Consider the following 20,821-nt stretch of genomic DNA (forward strand, 5'->3'; position numbering starts at 1 on the left):
ATAAGTTGCTTGTTTATATTATTGTTTAGTGAACTGTTCGGTAGAATTCTGAATGTATTCCTTGTCTCAATAAAAGGGCTAAGTAGTTTCCCCACCTTCCTTTTAATGGGGAAAAAAATTCAGGTGGGGGGCCGACTTAAATATCCCTGTGGGATATTTCTGTGTAAAATAGCAAAGATAATGCAAATGGATACAAAAAGATGTAAGGAAGTATAAGATAACATAGAAAGAACAAAGTAACAACTATTAGTACAACAGAAAAAAGATACTAAATACAGTGGGGGTGATGGGAAGTCTTATGTATATGAATAATAATGTATGGGGAAAGGAATTGTATAAGTTTGAACAGATTTTTATTTGTATATTTGGACATAACATACAAAATAATGTTTTGCTATTAATCAATTTCAGTAAAGTTCACAAAAAGCAAAATAAATAAATAAACATCCATGTGGGAGACGGCTCCCTTTGTAGTAACCACTGTGGTGCATTTTCAACCTTTTTCAGTTTTTGAAAAATCATAGGGGAGCTGTTGTATTTTATTTCCCTGTGAATGTTTCCTTATCTTAAAGTAGGTTTGCTTTTCTTTTTTAAAAAATTGTAACAGTTTCTTGCATTAGAGCTTTTGCTTGCAGGTAGTAATTAAAGGGCCATTGTTCTGTATTTTGGGGCAATGTGTTTGTAGTGTCAATATTTGTTCTCAATTAGATGCTTTTAAGCAAGGCCTTAGGGGCGCGGTGGGTTAAACCACAGAGCCTAGGACTTGCCGATCAGAAGGTCGGCGGTTCGAATCCCCACGACGGGGTGAGCTCCCGTTGCTCGGTCCCTGCTCCTGCCAACCTAGCAGTTCGAAAGCACGTCAAAGTGCAAGTAGATAAATAGGTACCGCTCCGGCGGGAAGGTAAACGGCGTTTCCGTGTGCTGCTGTGGTTCGCCAGAACTGGCTTAGTCATGCAGGCCACATGACCCAGAAGCTGTATGCCGGCTCCCTCGGCCAATAAAGCGAGATGAGCGCGCAACCCCAGAGTCAGCCACGACTGGACCTAATGGTCAGGGGTCCCTTTACCTTTTTAAGCAACGCCTTGGTCACCACAAAAAGGATGCTGCCATTTCTGTTTAGCAACTAAGGGCATGGACAAGCTGATAAGGACCATCAAGCCCTAATCAGATTTTTCAATATCTGCATATTGCTGTCTGAGGATTTATCCTGTTGTTTTGTCAAATATTTCCAAAGGACCCAAGCTTCTCCCATTTCAAGTTGAATGTGTGTTGTTCCAGATCCCAAACTGTGTCAAAATGGTTGAAGCAGATCGTCCTGGCAAGCTGTTCATTGGTGGGCTGAACACAGAGACTAATGAGAAGGCTCTTGAATCTGTCTTTGGCAAATATGGCCATATAGTAGAGGGTAAGCACACAGCCTTTTTAGGGTATAATATTAAGTTAAAGGTCTGCTTTGATGAATTTTACAGCTTTGATCAGTTGAAGTGATAGAGCTTATATGTCCTCTAAGAAGTTCTGAGCAGGCTTGTGTACAACTTGGGATACACCATTCTAAGATGAAAGTGGAATAACACTTTTGTCTTTCTTCAGTTCTCCTTATGAAAGACCGTGAAACCAACAAATCAAGAGGGTTTGCTTTTGTTACCTTCGAGAGTCCAGCAGATGCCAAGGATGCTGCCAGAGATATGAATGGAAAGGTAGGAACTAATGTGTTAATTGCAGAGTGTCAAGCTGAGGGTGATTGGATTGATTGATTGATTGATTGACAGAGTTGCTTTTATTCATGAGACAAGTTCAGTGATGTGTTATAATGGAGTGAATGCTTGGGTAATAGCATTTAGGGATGCTAAGGGAATTTGTTTAAGGATGTTAAGGGTTAGCTTTAAGACAAATAAAGCCTTATGGCTTATTTTCTTCAAGAATGCTAGTATGGGCATTCTATGGGCTACTCTTAAATTAAGAATGAAACTGGATGTCTCAAGAACTGCCTGAATAATACAGCATTGCTTCCTGATTGTGATGGCTCAATCAATTATTTCTAGAAAATACCTGTAGTGACTGTTACTTTTTAATAACATGCACTGTCGGCATCTCCGCTCGACCAAGCTGATAAAGCTCATTTTCTTCCCCTGAGTCCTTCGGAATCGCCTCCCGACGTGTTTAACGACCTGAGCCTTTAATAAGGTTCCAAGGCACGTTCCCACATTAAGCAGAGTATCAAAGCAGCAGAAGTGATGAGATTTATGGCTACATGCTATGCTTTATTTCTTACTACGCAGAAAGCAAAGAAATATACATCCTCTCTCCATGAAAGCAGAGAGCAACTGAAACAAAGGAACAAAGGAAACAGGAAACCACTAACGTCACATCCGCCTCTAGTCTCCCGTGAGACTTCCAACAGTCTGGACTATCTCTGGAATGTAAACAGAGCCTTGTGACTCTAAGCAGCTGCTCAGTGGCAAAACAGAAACTAACATCCTCCCCCTTTCTGTGAACACCACTGGGCAGCATGTCAGTACAATCTCAGTACAAACCCAATTTCTGTACATAGGTACAGCCTTGTGACTCTAAGCAGCTGCTCAGTGGCAAAACAGAAACTAATATGCACATCATGGCAAAACCTTTGCTTCTGAAAATTGGTTTGAATGCACTTGGAAACTAAAGATCTAGAAGAATTGTATGTAAACAAATAAGATTGACATACTGAAAGCATGTAGCCATAGAATATGGGTGTTCAATTTTTAAGTTCCCCTTGGTTGGTTAAATCCTAGAGTGGTTTACAAAGTGGGGTTAAAGCAATATATTCATCTTTAAAATTATGTTTTTTATCTGCATAATACAAAACCAAACGTATTTGCTAGAAACCATAGCAGGGATAAGAACTGAGGCACTCTGTCCTACAAAAAGAAGCATTTGCAATTAATGTTAAGTTAGATTCCTTTGTTCAGTCTTTAGACGGAAGATCAATTAAAGTTGAACAAGCTACCAAGCCATCCTTTGAAACCGGTAGACGTGGGCCCCCTCCCCCTCCAAGGAGCAGAGGTCCTCCAAGAGGTTTTAGAGGTGGAAGAGGTGGAAGTGGAACACGGGGTCCCCCTTCAAGAGGGAGTTATTTGGGTATGTGTGTTTTCCCATGTGTAATTGGGCAGCATACAAGACACTGCATAGAGAATGCTGGTTTACAGCCTACTCTCAAAATCAAGACACAATTAGGACTGTGCAGTGTCTGGTTTTCAACATTTTATATATCAGCAGCTAAATATTGTATTATACTGCTACATTCCAAACATCATGATATATCTTAGCTGCCACTTCTCTCCACCTTAGGGGAGGAATAAACAGCCTAGATGCATATACCCTGCAGTTAAGTAAGGCCCCATATTGCCTTAAACTTCTTGGCTGAGGGGCAAGAAGCCCCTAAAAATATCTGAAACAGATACTGCGATCTGAATGCCATACTGGTTTCAGACAATTTACCAATATATCACCCAGCTCTAGACACAATACAAATGATGAATTTCTGGTGGTTATCTTACCCCTTTTGGAAGTTTGGGAAAAGATTGTCGTCCTGCTATTTCACAGGATGAATGCTGTTCTTGTGTTTGATGTACTCAAGTATAGAGATGAAGCTAAGCAAACTTGTAGGCTTGCTTAAAACATTGAGGTGTATTTTGGAAATTGGGCCAGGGATTAATCTCATGTTAAGCAAATTGGCAATTTGCCTTAACTGAAATTTTGCAAGTTTAGGCAGAAGTTGTTTAATCGGTGTCAGTAACATTTAAAAACAAGTATTGCAATCCCTATAATAACAAACACAGCAGCAAATAAATAAACAACAAATTCATGAAAACAGAATGGTAAAATCATAGTTATTCAAATTATCGGAAAGAGCTGCTGAGAATCAGTTCTGTTCCAAATCTGGGAAGGGACAGTGTAGAATATTCTGTGTGTATCATGGGTACTGCCACAGTGGTACATTGTGCTCCTAGTGAGGCAGAACTGTCTGAGGAATCCTGTTTCTGCTATCTAGCTGGCACATTGCTGATCTTTTAGGTTCTTCTAGAGGCCCTCTACCGATGAAAAGGGGTCCACCCCCACGTAGCGGTGGCCCACCACCTAAAAGACCTGCTCCTTCTGGACCTGTTCGTAGCAGTAGTGGAATGGGAGGCAGAGGTAATTTTTTTAATCACTTTGATGCCAAACAGCATGTAAATGTAATAAAGTATTTTTTTATTGTCCATTGCATGGATCCACAAATCTGTGGTGGTTGGAGAAAGGCTTTTACAACTGTGCTGAGTTTTACTGGCACTCAGAAATAGCAAGTTAGTTGTGCTGCTTCCAGGACCCTCCAGCAGTGCTATGTTGGGAGCAAGACCCCGCTAGTGTCTCTGTGTTAGGGCAGATACCCCTTGCTGGATTAAGAGGTATGAATTGACACTCCTTAGTTATGCTAGATGACTTCAGTTTTCAGCATATCTCCACATGTGAGTCCTATGCAACACGTTGGAAAAGGATTCTTGAGTTGTAGAATATGGGCTAAATACTCACTAGTCAGCCCTTGTTGATGTATGCTTAGTTTGACTAGGCCTCTGTTTGGAAGAACTGAAAGCAACCTTTCTTTCAGTATAATGTAGGACTTTGCTATCTCTTCATCTTGCTGATAGAGGTTGTATTGAACTTAAACCACCACAGAAAAGTTTGATTCAGTATGGTGTGGTCTTAGCTCATGGTGGGAACAACTTTCTCTACTAATACCTTGTTTTCAGAAGGCTTTATTTCAAAAATATTTCATTTTCTGCTTGATTACTTAAGCACCCCTCTCACGTGGTAGAGACGGTTATGGAGGACCGCCACGCAGAGAACCACTGCCATCACGAAGAGATGTCTACCTGTCTCCAAGAGATGATGGTTACAGTACTAAAGACAGGTAAAATCAAACCCTGTTGGATATTTTTCAGATCAAGGAACTTAATTATTGAACCTACTGCATTTTGATTGCAGAAGCAGTGATTTAATGGAAAGGGTGTCTGGGACATTTTTTGGACTGGGCGTGTCCCATCTGTCAGGACAGCCAGACAATTGATTTGTTCTGGCAAATCAATGAGATAATGAGGCTTCCGGTGTTTACTGTTTATGAACAATTTGTTATCTGCATAAAGGAAGAATGAGGAAAATCAAAGTGGCTGGATATTTTCTTTCTTTTAATTGAATTTGTACTTAATGCTAGTCATTTAAATTGTAGCAATTAATTGTAGAATTGGTTGTATTTCTTATTTAAAGCTAAATGCTAATCAGAGAAGTTAACTCAGGTTTCTGCATCCCAAGTTTAAGATGCTAGTGGCTACACCACCTTTTGAAGTTCAGTATTCTGTGACCTTTTTTTTTTTTAAAAAAAAAATATTTTATAACACAAGTAAACAACACAAACAGAAAAAAAACAATACAAACATTTTTTTTAAAATGATATTTATTAAGGTTTCAAAAAAAGATTACATAGATAAGAAAAAAAGAAAGAAATAAAGAAAAAATACAAAATACAGAAAAAAGATAAAAAACACTTAAAAACAAATCCATCCTTCCATGCCTTACATTTCATTTCCTTGCTTCCTTGACCTCCTCACACCTCCCTTTTTTGTATTCCAGTTCAATTAGTTAATTCAGCAATTCCTTTCCCTCTTTGTTTATGTCTTAATCCTTTAACTTAATAAATTATAACTTTGGATTCTCACCTGTTAACAATCCATTTTTACATACACCTTTATAACATTGCTGCTAAAACCACTTAACTTCATTCTGACATCATTCTAACATTCATTACTTTTGCAATATTTCTGTAAATAGTCTTTAAATTTCTTCCAATCTTCTTCCACCAACTCTTCTCCCTGGTCTCGGATTCTGCCAGTCATTTCCGCCAGTTCCATATAGTCCATCACCTTCATCTGCCATTCTTCCAGAGTGGGTAAATCTTGTGTCTTCCAATACTTTGCAATAAGTATTCTTGCTGCTGTTGTGGCATACATAAAGAAAGTTCTGTCCTTCTTTGGCACCAATTGGCCGACCATGCCCAGGAGAAAGGCCTCTGGTTTCTTCAGAAAGGTATATTTATATACCTTTTTCATTTCGTTATAAATCATCTCCCAGAAAGCCTTAATCCTTGGGCACGTCCACCAAAGGTGAAAGAATGTACCTTCAGTTTCTTTACATTTCCAACATTTATTATCGGGCAAGTGATAGATTTTTGCAAGCTTGACTGGTGTCATGTACCACCTGTATATCATTTTCATAATATTCTCTCTTAAGGCATTACATGCTGTAAACTTCATACCTGTGGTCCATAACTGTTCCCAGTCAGCCATCATTATGTTATGTCCAACATTTTGTGCCCATTTAATCATAGCAGATTTCACCGTTTCATCCTGAGTATTCCATTTTAACAGCAAGTTATACATCTTTGACAAAATCTTAGTTTTGGGTTCTAACAGTTCTGTTTCTAATTTTGATTTTTCCACCTGGAAGCCAATTTTCTTGTCCAAATTGTATGCCTCCATTATCTGATAATAATGAAGCCAATCTCGCACTTTGTTTTTTAGTTTCTCAAAACTCTGCAATTTCAATCTATCTCCCTCTTGTTCCAGAATTTCCCAATATTTCGGCCATTTGGCCTCCATATTGAGCTTTTTCTGAGCTTTCGCATCCATCGGTGACAGCCACCTTGGGGTTTTATTTTCCAGTAGATCCTTATATCTTATCCAGACATTAAACAATGCTTTCCTGACAATATGATTTTTAAATGCTTTATGTGCTTTGACCTTATCATACCACAAATATGCATGCCATCCAAATACATTATTAAAACCTTCTAAGTCCAAAATGTCTGTGTTTTCAAGAAGCAGCCATTCTTTCAGCCAGCAAAAAGCTGCTGATTCATAGTAAAGTCTAAGGTCTGGCAGGGCCAATCCACCTCTTTCCTTTGCATCCGTTAGTATTTTAAATTTTATTCTAGGCTTCTTGCCCTGCCAGACAAATCTAGAGATATCTCTCTGCCACTTCCATTTTGTCCAAAATTTGCAATGTTTGAAACAGAAACAACATTCTAGGCAAAACATTCGTTTTTATCGCAGCAATACGGCCTAGCAGTGAAAGCTTCAAATTTGACCAAATTTCTAAATCTTTTTTCACTTCAGTCCAGCATTTTTCATAATTGTCTTTAAATAGATTCCCGTTTTTAGCTGTCATGTTAATCCCCAGGTATTTCACTTTCTTAACCACTGTTAAACCTGTCTCATTCTGAAACCTCTCTCTCTCAATCGCTGTTAAATTTTTCTCTAAAACCTTAGTTTTTAACTTATTCAGTTTAAATCCTGCAACCCGACCAAATTCTTGAATCAGTTCCAAAACCCTTTTAGTACTAGATTCTGGCTCCTGTAATGTCAATACTAAGTCATCTGCAAATGCTCTCAATTTGTACTGTTTAGCTCCGACTTGTATACCTTTAACCAATTGGTCCCTTCTAATCATATTCAGCAGGACCTCCAGGACCGATATAAAAAGCAATGGGGAGATTGGGCAACCTTGTCGTGTCCCTTTTTCTATCTTAAATTCTTCCGTCACCACGTTATTTACAATTAATTTGGCCTTTTGTTCTGAATAAATTGCACTTACACCGTTTCCAAAACCTTGGCCTACCCCCATCCCCTGTAGGTTCTTCTTCATGAAACTCCAAGAAATGTTGTCAAAAGCTTTCTCCGCATCCACAAATATCAAAACTGCCTTAGTATTTATATTCACTTGTAATTTTTCTAAAATATTGATTATGTTTCTCACATTATCAGACAAATGTCTACCCGGGAGAAAGCCTGCTTGATCTTTATGTATCTCTTCCACTAGCACTTTTTTTAGTCTTTTAGCCAAAATGTCTGCAAAGATTTTATAATCCACATTGAGCAGTGATATGGGGCGGTAGTTCTTAAGCTGCGTCTTTTCAATCTCTGTTTTCGGTACAAGTGTACTATATGCCTCTTTCCACGACTCTGGCGCCCTTTTCCCTTCCAATATTTCATTGCAGACTTCCTTCAAAGGTTTCAATAACCACTCTTTCAGAGATCTATAGTATCTGGAAGTCAGTCCATCCGGTCCTGGAGATTTACCTAATTGCATATTCTGAATGGCACCTTCTACCTCCTGTTCAGTTATTTTATAGTTCAACATTAATTTATTTTCTTGAGAGATTTTTTGTAATCCATTTGTTTTCAAAAATCGGTCTACCTCAATTTCTTTCTGTGGCTCTTGTGTATATAGTTGTTTAAAATACCTCTGGAAACAGTTTCTAATCTCAACTGGGTTCTGTATGTTCCTTCCTTCCAGTTCTAAATTTGTAACAGTATTTAGTTTTTGTCTTTTTTTCATTTGCCAAGCCAACAATTTCCCACATTTATTAGCCGACTCGAATGTCTTTTGTCTCATTTGTTTGATTTTCCATTCTATCTCCTGATTCATCATTTTCATGTATTGTACTTGGTATAACTTTATTTCTCTCAAAATCTCTTGCGACTTTCGTTTTGCTCTCAATTTCTTTTCACTTTCCTTTATTTTCTCCAATATTTTATCCTTCTTCTCATTTTGGATTCTCTTCTTTAAACATTCTTGTCTTATCCTTATTTTTTCTAAACATTGTCAGGTGGGCTTCCCCAAGTCCCCCCATCTGATTTTCATTTTAACTCATCTTTAGCAGTTTACATATATCATAATTTCTAACTATTTTTTTTATCATCACACTTACTTTAACCATAAAAATCTTCACATTTCATTTACAAATAATACTATTTTAAAATACACTAGCTTCTATTTCTAACCCTACAGCCTATATCCACTTCCAAAGCTATTCTAAGATTTAAATATTAACATATTTTTTCAAATATTCCTTAAACATTTTCCAATCTTCTTCCACTGTCTCTCTCTGGTCTCGGAGTCTCCCAGTCAGTTTGGCAAGTTCCATATAGTCCATCATCTTCATCTGCCATTCTTCTATAGTTGGTAAATCTTGTTTCTTCCAATTCTTCGCTAGCAACATTCTCACAGCTGTTGTGGCATACAGAAAAAAAGTAACATCCTTTTTGGGGATTTCACCCCCCACTATGCCAAGTAAAAGGCTTCTGGTTTCTTAATAAATGTGTTTTTCAACACTTTTTTCAGTTCATTGTAAATCCTTTCCCAGAAGTCTTTTACCTCGGGGCACGTCCACCACATGTGGTAAAAGGTTCTTTCTTTTTCTTTACATTTCCAGCATTTATTATCATGAGTATGATACATTTTTGCTAACTTCACTGGTGTTAAATACAATCTGTACTTCATTTTCATCAAATTTTCTCTTAATACGTTACAAGCTGTAAATTTGATTCCCTTTTTCCACAATTTCTCCCAATCCACCATCATGATACTGTGCCCCACATCCCTGGCCCATTCAGTCATTACAGATTTCACTTGTTCCTCTTTTCGTATGCCATTCCAGCAATAAATTATATATCTTAGATAGGTTTTTTGTTTTTGTATCTAGTAATTCCGTTTCCAGATTGGATTTCTCTGTTTGAAAACCAATTTTCTTATCCATTTTAAACACTTCATTTATCTGGATGTACTGGAACCAATCATCTACTTTATCTTTCAACTGATCATAAGATTTTAATCTAAATTGGTCACCTACTTCCATCAAAATATTATACTTCAACCACGTGTCTTTCATATTCAACCTTTTATGGGTCTTAGCTTCCAATGGTGATATCCACCTGGGTGTTTTCCTTTCTAAACAAATCCTTATATCTCATCCAAACATTGTACAAAGATTTTCTAACTCTATGATTTTTAAATCCTTTGTGAGCTTTTATCTTGTCGTACCATAAATATGCATGCCAACCAAATACATTATCAAAACCTTCCAAATCTAAAACATCTGTATCTTCCAATAAAAACCATTATTTCAGCCAGCAAAAGGCTGCAGCTTCTAAGTAAATCATTAAATCTGGCAGGGAGAAACCCCCTCTCTCTTTCACATCTGTTAATAATTTAAATTTAATTCTGGGTTTTCCCCCCTGCCAGATAAATTTAGATAATACCTTTTGCCATTCCTTAAAACAATTCAACTTGTCAATGATAGGAAGTACTTGAAACAAGAATAACAACTTAGGCAATACATTCATCTTTATCCCAGAAATTTGGCCCAACAAAGATAGTTTCAACCTTGTCCAGATATACAAATCCCTTTTGATATCTTTCCATAACTTTTCATAGTTGTCTTTGTACAAATTCAGTTTTTTTGCAGTCATATTTACACCCAGATATTTCACCTTTTTCACAAACTTCAGCCCTGTGGTTTCCTCTAAATTAAGTTTTTCATGTATTGTTATTTTCCCCCCTAAAACGTTGGTTTTATTCTTATTCAATTTGAAACCTGCAACTTGTCCGAACTCTTGAATCATCTTCAGTGCTTTAATTGCACTGATCTCAGGGTCCTTTTGAAGTTCAGTATTCTGTGACTTGTCAGCCAAGTCTAATTAGATGTTACACTATGTCTCCTCCACTTTGTGGTAGGGTGTCTGCTGCTGCATTAGGACTCTGCTTGAGCGTATGGCTGTGAGCTGTTATGAGGAGCTCCTGCACTTCACTATCGGAAAAAATACTTTAGTTTTCATTTCCATAGCTATTCAAGTCGGGACTATCCAAGCTCCAGAGAAACAAGAGATTATGCCCCACCGCCAAAAGATTATGCCTACCGTGATTATGGTCACTTCAGTTCACGTGATGAATACCCCTCAAGAGGCTACAGGTAGCTAATGTTTGATTTTGTGTGTTGTTGAACAAATCTCTCATATTCCATTAACACGCTAGTCAAGCTCATTGTTCAGTTGGCAAGTTCCAGAGACAAAAAAGAATATACTCCACCTCCAAGAGATTATGCCTACCGTGATTATGGTCATTCCCGTTCACGTGATGAGTATCCCTCAAGAGGTTACAGGTACTTAACATTCACTTTTGTGTATTCTCAAACAAATCTTTTAATATTTCATTCAACAAGTTAGTCAAGCTTATGTTTCAGTTTGCAGTGTGCTTCTTTGTACTTGATTCAAACGATAAGCACAATAATATAACAAGTGTTTTGTGGCACCTTGAGCAGCTTCATTATGCCAGAAGGTTTGGTGGACTACAGTCCTTTTCATCAGACACTTCTGAAGTCTTATACCTACTTGCAACTAAGGATAGTACTTCATGTGTCAGGTGAAGTGGACTGTGGTGCATGGAAGCTTATGCCATACTAAATCTGTTTATATTTAAGGTGCTACAAGAACATGTGTATCCCTCTTATGTTACAGAAGAGAAACCAATGAACAATTGTTGGCTTTCTTTAAGCAGTTCTAAAGCCACTAGCCAGCCATGTGAAGGTGGATAATGTAGGTCTATGGGAAGCTATATGTCATTATTTTCTATAGCACCATCTATGTTTATCAGGGATGGGGCAGACTTCAGGCTTTTGGAATATACTTTATTAAAACCTAGGAATCTAGTAACAGGAGTCTAGTGTAAATGATGTACTTGGAATTAAAGAATTTTGAGCCCAGGAGTTCAACTGAACAGCGCTCATGTTCTACGCACAGACCCTTTAATGGTTGCCACAAGCTTTCTACATTTTGCTGCTATAATTGGGAATCACAAATCTTTGCTGATCTACTAATAGATCCAGATCTATCTTCTGACTACCACCCCTGATATTCATGATGCTCTGCAAAGAACAGCTTTGACTAGTTCTTACCCCAAGTGACTTATGTAGACACAAAGGAAATAGTGGGGGGGGGGGTAATTGATGCAAGGATAGATAGATCTTTGATTATTTTAGTTATGTGTACTTAGACTGAGTCAGGCAGGGTATTGGGACTAAAGGGTGGGTCATCTCAAAACGAACTGGATGGGAGACTGCTTGGGAACCAAATCTAAGATTCTTTTGAGGAAGAACAGGGTATAAGTGAAAGGTCTACCTTACTCTGTGCAAAAGTCACTGTGACCCTTCCCCTCTGCAGGGACGTGGGACCAATTCGGATGGTCTGCCCCTGCGACTTAATGGATCCAAATGGTTTCCAAAGAGTGCTAGGGGATGTTTTATCCCATGTTGGTGGTCTTTCAGCTGATTCCCTGGTGGCCCACTGGAATGTGGAGTTAACCAGGGCTATTGACTGTTTGGCTCCGAAGCATGCTTTCCGATTGCATGGAGCCCGGACAGCCCCATGCTTTTCAACGGATCTGAGGGCAATGAAACAATCACTGAGACAGCTAGAGCTCCGGTGGCGGAAAACCCATTCTGAAGCTGACCGGACACGGGTTAGAGCTCAGTGTCGAGCCTACCAAGTGACGGGAGCAACAGCGGAGAAGACTTTCTTCACTGCCTCTATTGCATCTGTAGAAAACATCAGCAGGAGACTTTTTCAGGTGGTTTGCAATTTAGCGTAACCACCTGCTCCATCGGGGCCCAGTATGGGCCACATGATCTCCTGCAATGATTTTGCAAAGTTTTTTGCAGATAAAGTCGCTCAGATTCGGGAAGAGGTAGACTCCACAGTGGGAGCAGGGCCAGGGCGGGAGAGTGCTAGAGTCCTGTCTAGTCAAGTTGTGTGGGATCAATTCCAATCTGTTACCTCCGAGGATGTGGACAGGCTGCTTGGACGAGTGAAACCAACCACCTGTCTCCTTGATCCTTGCCCATCCTGGCTTATAAAAGCTAGCTGGGTGATGGGCTTTGCGGGGTGGTGAATGCTTCTCTCTGTGAGGGAGCCTTCCCAGACCCGCTGAAAGAGGCAGTTATCAAACCGCTTCTTAAAAAAACATCTTTAGATGCTGTCAACATGGCCAACTATCGCCCAGTCTCAAATCTTCTATTCTTGGGCAAGGTATTGAGAGAGTGGTTGCTGAACAACTCCAGGCACGCCTGGAAGAAGCGGACCATTTGGATCCCTTGCAGTCGGGATTCAGGCCTCACTATGGGACTGAAACTGCCTTGGTTGCACTGGTTGATGATCTCTGGTGGGCTAGGGACAAAGGTGAGAGCTGTTTCCTAGTTCTGCTGGATCTCTCAGCGGCTTTTGACATGATCGACCAGAACATCCTTCTGGACCGTCTAGAGGAGCTGGGGGCACTGTTATACAGTGGTACCGCTCCTTTCTCATGGGCCATGTTCAGAAAGTGGTGGTGGGGGATGAGTGTCCAGACCCCTGGGCTCTCACTTGTGGGGTGCCTCAGCGTTTCGTCCTCTCCCCCATGCTTTTTAACATCTACATGAAGCCGCTGGGAGAGAGCATCAGGGCTTTTGGGCTGGGTGTTCATCAATATGCAGATGAAACCCAGCTCAACCTCTCTTTCAAATCAGAACCAGTGAATGCGGTGAAGGTCCTGTGTGAGTGCCTGGAGGCGGTTGGAGGATGGATGGTGGCTAATGGATTGAGGTTGAATCTTGAAAAGACAGAAGTACTGTTTTGGGGGGACAGGGGGGCGGGCTGGTGTGGAGGACTCCCTGGTCCTGAATGGGGTAACTGTGCCCCTGAAAGACCAGGTGCGCAGCCTGGGAGTTAGTTTGGATTCACAGCTGTCCATGGAGGCGCAGGTTAATTCTGTGTCTAGGGCAGCTGGTACACAGGCTGAGACCCTACCTGCCTGCAGACTGTCTCGCCAGAGTGGTGTATGCTCTAGTTATCTCTCGCTTGGACTACTGCAATGCACTCTATGTGGGGCTACCTTTGAAGGTGACCCGGAAACTACAACGAATCCAGAATGCGGCAGCTAGACTGGTGACTGGGAGCAGCTGCCGAGACCATATAAAGACCTACACTGGCTCCCAGTACGTTTCCGAGCACAATTCAAAGTGTTGGTGCTGACCTTTAAAGCCCTAAATGGCTCCAGTCCAGTATACCTGAAGGAGCGTCTCCACCTCAATCTTTCTGCCCAGACACTGAGATCCAGCGCTGAGGGCCTTCTGGCGGTTCCCTCATTGCGATAAGTAAGGTTACAGGGAACCAGGCAGAGGGCCTTCTTGGTAGTGGCGCCCTCCCTGTGGAACGCCCTCACACCAGATGTCAAAGAGAAAAACAACTACTCAACATTTAGAAGACACCTGAAGGCAGCCTGTTTAGGAAAGCTTTTAATGTTTAATAGGTTATTGTATTTTAGTGTTCTGTTGGAAGCCGCCCAGAGTGGCTGGGGAAACCCAGCCAGATGGGCGGGGTATAAATAATAAATTATTATTATTATTATTATTATTATTATTATTATTATTATAGCAATGGCCTGTACTAAACCCCAGCAGTTATTCTTCTTACAGTAACCGTGATGGCTGTGGAGGGCGTGACCGGGACTACTCTGATCACCCAAGTGGGGGCTCATACAGAAATTCCTATGAGAGTTATGGTAAGTGCTTATTTTGAAGGTCTTCAGGAACTCAATAGGCCTCACTCTTGACTTAATAGACTGCATCTACTTAAGTGGGGAATTGGCATTCTGGGCTTGTCCACTGTAGTGAAAATACACCGTTACTTCATTTTAAACAAAATGATTGAATTACATTTCCCATAAACTAACGAAGCAAAAGTTCAACTGTTCTGAATTGCATCTATCACTGGAGAAAAAAAATGGTGGAATTTCTGTTGTAAAAATAGCAAGCTGTTCTGGAATAATCCCAAAAAGAGCTGCCTTGAGAAATATCGTCTTCGAACAGTCTTTATTTCATTCACTATCCGATACTCCCCTGCCAAATGTATATTAAAACTTTCAGTTAATACAAGAGAGTAACAGACACCATTGATACAAATTCTTTTAAACTTAGATGTAAAGTTGTGGTGATATGATTTATAGTGTTGTCCTATTACCTGACCATTGAACCTGCAGGTAACTCACGTAGTGCTCCACCTGCACGAGGGCCCCCTCCATCTTATGGTGGAAGCAGTCGCTATGACGATTATGGGAACACCCGAGATGGGTATGGTGGAAGTCGAGAAAGTTACTCAAGCAGCAGAAGTGATGTCTACTCAAGTGGCCGGGATCGTGTGGGAAGACAAGACAGAGGCCTCACCCCTTCTATGGAAAGGGGTTATGCTCCTCCACGTGATTCTTACAGCAGCTCCAGCCGCGGAGCACCCAGAGGTGGCGGCCGTGGAGGGAGCCGCTCTGATAGAGGTGGAGGCCGAAGCAGATACTGAAACCTTTAAAAGTGCTGGACCAAATCAGTTTTTTCCTCCAACAAATGAGATGTGGAAGTTCTATCCCCACTCCAGAGGACTACTGAAACATTTGTCTTTATCTTTTTTATTGTTTCTTGTTAAGTTCCCCTCCATTACTTAATATATATTTTTTTTTTTGGTGAGGAGAAAGTAAACTTCTTTTAATTTCATTTCAAAATTGTTAAGATTTGTCTCAGAATGCAGGTGTTAATGTATGACATTTTTAGCCTGTGTACTAGTGTTGTAACTTCTTAAAGTAAAGGTTAACCCTGAAATGCAACGCTCTCACCTCATCCATGAAACCGGCAACCCTAAGGCTTCCTGTACAACGTGCAGCCATCTAAAATGGCCATGGATCGTTCTACACATGCAAACATGTGCCTTCTTTCTAGCAAACCCATTTTAGCTTTTGGAGGGTGGTGGGATGTGTGCCAGACTAAAATGTTAAAACATCCTCTCCATGCTGAAATGCACACAATGCTCCAAAATAGAAAATTAATTTAGTCTTGTGTAAAAATTCAGGATACCATTCAGTCATTAAATCCAAACGACATACGGATAATGCTGAATATACATTGTGCCTTTCTAAATACTTCATTTGGGAATTTGCAAGAACCTCACCATATTAACCTGTAGTAAGCAAGCTACAGATGTGTAAGAGGTTTGGCCAGTTCCATCAAAGAAGCTGCAAAACAGTACTTGCTCTTACTGTTTCAAATTTTTGCAATCCTGTAGTGTCTCATTTTTAAAGGAACATCTTTGCTGTACATCATGGCAATGGAAGCTCTTTTAAATTTTAAAGCAGCACCCAATAGAAAAACTGCTGGATAGCCTTAGGCGAAGCCTTACAAATTCAACATAACCTTATCTTAGATGAAACTGTGTATGGCACAAAGCTTTTGAAAGCAACACTAAGATAGCAACTCACTGTAGACAAAAAAATTCTTTAAAGGGTTGGGAGGGGTTATTTTTTGCCCAGTATGTTTCGAGGAAGAACTTAAAAAAACAACTGCTTGTACTATACTATACTAGGAAATTAAAATGCTAGCAAATCAGAAATTGGCTTAAATAGCCAAAATATATACCAGCTTGGGGAATTACAGACAAGCCGTTAATACAAACCTGATGTTTAGTTGGATGCCTGACTTCTTTGTACTAAGTCAGGTGGGCAGTTTTGATACAAACCTGTGGCAAGTTGTCATGATCCAGGTGCAGCCAGGAAGTCCAAAAAATGCTCTTGAAATGTAGTAAGACTTGAAGAAAGTTCTGCTATAATCCTTAAAACATGCCAGTCAGGTTGTGGATTTACCACGAAAAGCACCATTGGAAAGGAAATGAGAATCCATAAGCCATTCCAGTTCATTCCAATCCAGTGAACCTTCCACCTCTCAAACTTAAAGCATCAGAGCTTGAAGCAGGTTAATTGGCAAACACAGGCATTCTTGCTGTGTTTCTGGGGGTGGTTAGGGGCTTGGGCAGTTTGTGCTAGAATAATCTTTCATGCCTGTTTTAATTGTTGCAGGATGATAGCGGGCTTTAATATGTGACCTGGTGCATGGCAGTGCTGGTGGACAACATGGATTTCTACTCTAATAGTACAACAGGTAAGCTGTGGATGGACGCAATGTTAGGAACACTGCATGCTTTTTGCAAGTTAAAGATGGGCAGATAGAGTGTACAACTTAAATTGCTGATACCTTCAGTGAAGTTTGTGGTGAGTTCTTGGCTGCTCAATTTGGGTAAATAAATAACCACCCTGTTTTGGAATCTAGCCTTTGCAAATTTCTGAGGGAAGAGGAGAGAATAAACTAGATTTTTATTATTTTTATTTTTAAATAATTTTTATTAAAATTCCATTTATCAAACCAATCATATCCAATCATATTCCCAATTATATCAATTCAAATCACAAAGTCCAAATGTTAAGCCAAAATTTTTTTTTTTTTTGTAGGGGGTACCCATGCTTCGAGTTCGGTAGGAGTCCAATCTTGTATTTCTGCTGCTTTGATGTTCACAGTCCCATCTTCTCATCTTCTTGTCATTATCCTTTTTCTTTTAATAACCTCCGAGTTGTCTCCACAAGCGAGGTAAAAGAAACAGCCTTGTTTATATTTCTGTGTGAACTTTGAAATGCTTTCCCGTAATTCATCTCACATAAATCCATCCAAGAGTCCGTTCAAGCGGCAGTCGTGATTTTAGACAATTCTGATGAAATACAGTCTCAGCGTCCGTTCTTTAATTTTCGCAGACCTTCTGCACAATAAATCAGCCTTTCCAGGAGGTTTGTTGCCCTTTCAAATTTACGATCCAACCTGATAACAAAACAGTGGCTCATACTCCCTATGACTGGCAATCTTGCAGCAAGGTCTGCCTCTTAATGGCAGATCGCTTTTGTAACTACGCACAAGAAAGCCTCCATTCTTTCCAGATCTCCCACAGAGTAAAACCTTTTATTAGCATTTTTTGTTTCCACACAGTTTATTTTTCCATCTCACTTGCTGTCAGTCATTGTGGCAGTTCTTCTAAAGGGGGGGGGGGGGTTGTTAGGTAAATCATATTAAAAAGCAGAAAGTCTCCCCCTTCTTTCCGTTCCGTTTCACATACCAACATAGTTGTGTTTCTTTGATATAGTCCTCAGTTCATTCCATAGCTTCATCATTTCAGTGGTAGATTTATTTAGCAGATAACACACTCCTGACCTCGCTCGAAGCATGTGCGTTTACTTCTCCAAATTTTCTTCTTCTTAAGCAACGCAGCCAGTTTCGCTCCTGAAAGTAGCATCCGGGAGTTCCAGGACTCGCACAAGGGCTTTCCGCCCAGTGCCCCCACCCCCTCCTCCTTTCGAACTTGGGGGTGATTTATGGGCAAACCGCGGGCGAGGCAGCATTTTCCCATCCCCTGGGAAAATGAGGGAGACTGATATACCGTATTTTTTGCTCTACAAGACTCACTTTTTCCCTCCTAAAAAGTAAGGGGAAATGTGTTTGCGTCTTATGGAGCGAATGCAGGCTGCACAGCTATCACAGAAGCCAGAACAGCAAGAGGGATTGCTGCTTTTACTGCACAGCGATCCCTCTTGCTGTTCTGGCTTCTGAGTTTCAGAATATTTTTTTTCTTGTTTTCCTCGTCCAAAAACTAGGTGCGTCTTGTGGTCTGGTGCGTCTTATAGAGCGAAAAATACGGTACTCCCCATAATCAGCCTCTAATTACCTCGTGCAAGCCAGAGAGATGGTATTGTTGGCCATCTTTCAAGGCGCCCCTAGCGGCCCCCCCGAAAACTAGAATTTTTTTTAAAGGCAAGCTGTGAATGGCATTTCAGGAAAAGAATATGCAGATGTCACTGATATGAGTGCAAGCTTTGAAGAGGCTCCACTAGGGATGGTGACTTCAATACCAGTTAAATATGCTGTCAGGGTTCAGTTCACTTGTTGCCCTGATACCTGGAATGCCCTTAATGGTGGCATAGAAAGCTGTAGACTTTAATCTCTGATGAAAACTGGTTAAAAGCTTTGACCAGGATTTCAGACATGCTGTTCAGTAGTCTTGGGAGTATTACTATTTTTCACCTTCCACATACGTCCCAAGGTGATGTATGAAATAAAATAAAAACAGCAGAAAAATAGCAAGATGGAATTAAAAACAAAAGACATCCGTGGCAAAGATATACCATAGATTCCGGCATATTAGGCAACTGGGTGTATTAGGTAAAGGGACCATTAGGTCCAGTCGTGGCCGACTGGGGTTGCGGCGCTCATCTCGCTTTATTGGCCGAGGGAGCCGGCGTACAGCTTCTGGGTCATGTGGCCAGCATGACTAATCCGGTTCTGGCGAACCAGAGCAGTGCACAGAAACGCCGTTTACCTTCCCTCCGGAGCGGTACCTATTTATCTACTTGCACTTTGACGTGCTTTCGAACTGCTAGGTTGGCAAGAGCTGGGACCGAGCAACGGGAGCTCACCCCGTCCCGGGGATTCGAACCGCCGACCTGATCAGCAAGTCCTAGGCTCTGTGGTTTAACCCACAGCGCCACCCACGTCCCTATGGGCGTATTAGATGACCCCCCAAATTAGCAGCTGCAATTTGGGGATTTGTCTTAGAAGCCCAGTCGCCTAATACGCTGGGCAGCTCCAAGCCGGGAGAAAGCCGCCCGGGGCGGAGCTGAGCCTGCCACTTGGGGGGGGCGGGCTCCTCACCGGGCGGCTTTCTCCCAGCGCGGAGCTCAGCCCGCCGCCCGCTGCTGCTTCGGAGCCGCCATCGCAGCAGCAGCGGGGAGGCGAGCTCTGCTCCGCGCCACCCATACCCGGTGTATAAGGCGACCCCCGACCTTTTAAGCTCTTTTCCGGGGTTAAAAAGTCACCTTATACGCCGGAATTTACAGTAGTCACCCACCTAGGGAAGCTTGCCAGAATTTTAAAAAAACACTTCAGTTCTCTCCCTCCCTCCCTCCACCCGAAAGGAAAGGTAGTGGGCAGATGCCATAGCTTAGGCACAGGCAAACTCGGCCCTCTAGATGTTTTGCGACTACAACTCGCCTCATCCCTGACCACTGGTCCTGTTAGCTAGGGATGATGGGAGTTGTAGTCCCAAAACATCTGGAGGGCCTAGTTTGTCTATGCTTGCCATAGCTAAACAGTTGCAAAAAACAAACATTAGCAGTGAGCAGAATAAGGCTTTCAGCAGCCACATTGCACCTAATAAGGATCCTTGAGTGTCTTAATATTTTTGGGTTTGGCTGTGCTGTTTTAGAGGAAGCCTCTTCTATCCCTTAAGGATCATGTGCCCGCTTGTGACTGTAAAATAAGACTTTTTCCAAGTAGACCATCGTAGTTTATACAGCCTGTATTTTGAGTTTGTTATCTGCATCAAAGCACACCCATTCATGACTGTCCCTGAGCAAATCATAGTTTTCTGATAACTTCCTTTTGAGGCACTGCTAATGTTACTCTCTTTATCTTAGGTACAAGGTTAATTGTGGCTGACATTTGAGGAATGGATGCCCATGGAGAATGCAGCTGCTGAGCAACTTAAATATGTCTACAGTGTTTCATGAAGACATTTCAGAGGGAAGTCAGATCTTAAATGCCAGTGTCAGTCGTTGTTGTGAGCATTGGATGTTCATAGAAGAGAAGAGGAAGAGGCCTAAATGTGAGAAACACCTGGATACAGATTGTTTGTGCCCTCTTACAAATACTGTGTATCAAACGTTGGCATGTAATGTGCTACTCTGGCAGTACAATATTATATGATGACAACTTGTGCAGGAGTTTGGTTCCAGGGGTTCCATGTATATGCAAAAACACTCTCTAGCCTGTGGAACTCCCACATACTTGAGCATCCCAGGGTTTCCAGAGCTGGCATGCCAAGAGGGCTTCAACACCCCCATCCCCAGCAAGGCAGAGAGCTTAAAAACTCTTTGCATTGGGTTTTCCCAATGCAAAAAAAGCACTTTTAAGCTCTCTGCCTTGCTTGCTTTTAACTTTGCAGGATTTCAACTAGGAGGCTTCAACCATGTATGTTATGTTTTGTTTATTGAAAATTTTAAAAACAAAGTTTGTAAAAATGGCTCAAATCCT

General features: G+C 41.0%; 1 protein-coding gene and 1 long non-coding RNA gene across 5 annotated transcripts; both read left to right on the plus strand.

Annotated features, from left to right (window-relative positions):
• Nucleotides 1-1,239: 1,239 nt before the first annotated feature.
• LOC308467746 (RNA-binding motif protein, X chromosome-like) lies at nt 1,240-15,349 on the plus strand. Of its 4 annotated transcripts, none has more exons than XM_080989450.1 (9): nt 1,240-1,405; nt 1,591-1,697; nt 2,949-3,117; nt 4,054-4,173; nt 4,813-4,927; nt 10,694-10,819; nt 10,907-11,008; nt 14,339-14,439; nt 14,917-15,349. In XM_080989450.1, exons 1-9 carry the CDS (start codon nt 1,297-1,299, stop codon nt 15,225-15,227), a joined length of 1,260 nt encoding a protein of 419 aa, XP_080845576.1. In that variant the 5' UTR covers nt 1,240-1,296; the 3' UTR covers nt 15,228-15,349. The 4 variants fall into 4 exon arrangements, with proteins under 4 accessions (XP_080845576.1, XP_080845577.1, XP_080845578.1 ...); XM_080989451.1 differs by having other exon boundaries at nt 14,354-14,439; nt 14,917-15,348; XM_080989452.1 differs by lacking the exon at nt 10,907-11,008 and having other exon boundaries at nt 14,917-15,343.
• A 526-nt stretch (nt 15,350-15,875) lies between these two features.
• LOC308467809 lies at nt 15,876-20,500 on the plus strand. Its single transcript, XR_013981303.1, has 2 exons — nt 15,876-16,852; nt 20,206-20,500. It is a non-coding gene; the product is annotated as an uncharacterized lncRNA (long non-coding RNA).
• Nucleotides 20,501-20,821: the final 321 nt, after the last annotated feature.

The sequence above is a fragment of the Podarcis pityusensis genome, assembly GCF_964106645.2.
Source record: "Podarcis pityusensis genome assembly, chromosome: W".
NCBI lineage: Eukaryota > Metazoa > Chordata > Lepidosauria > Squamata > Lacertidae > Podarcis > Podarcis pityusensis.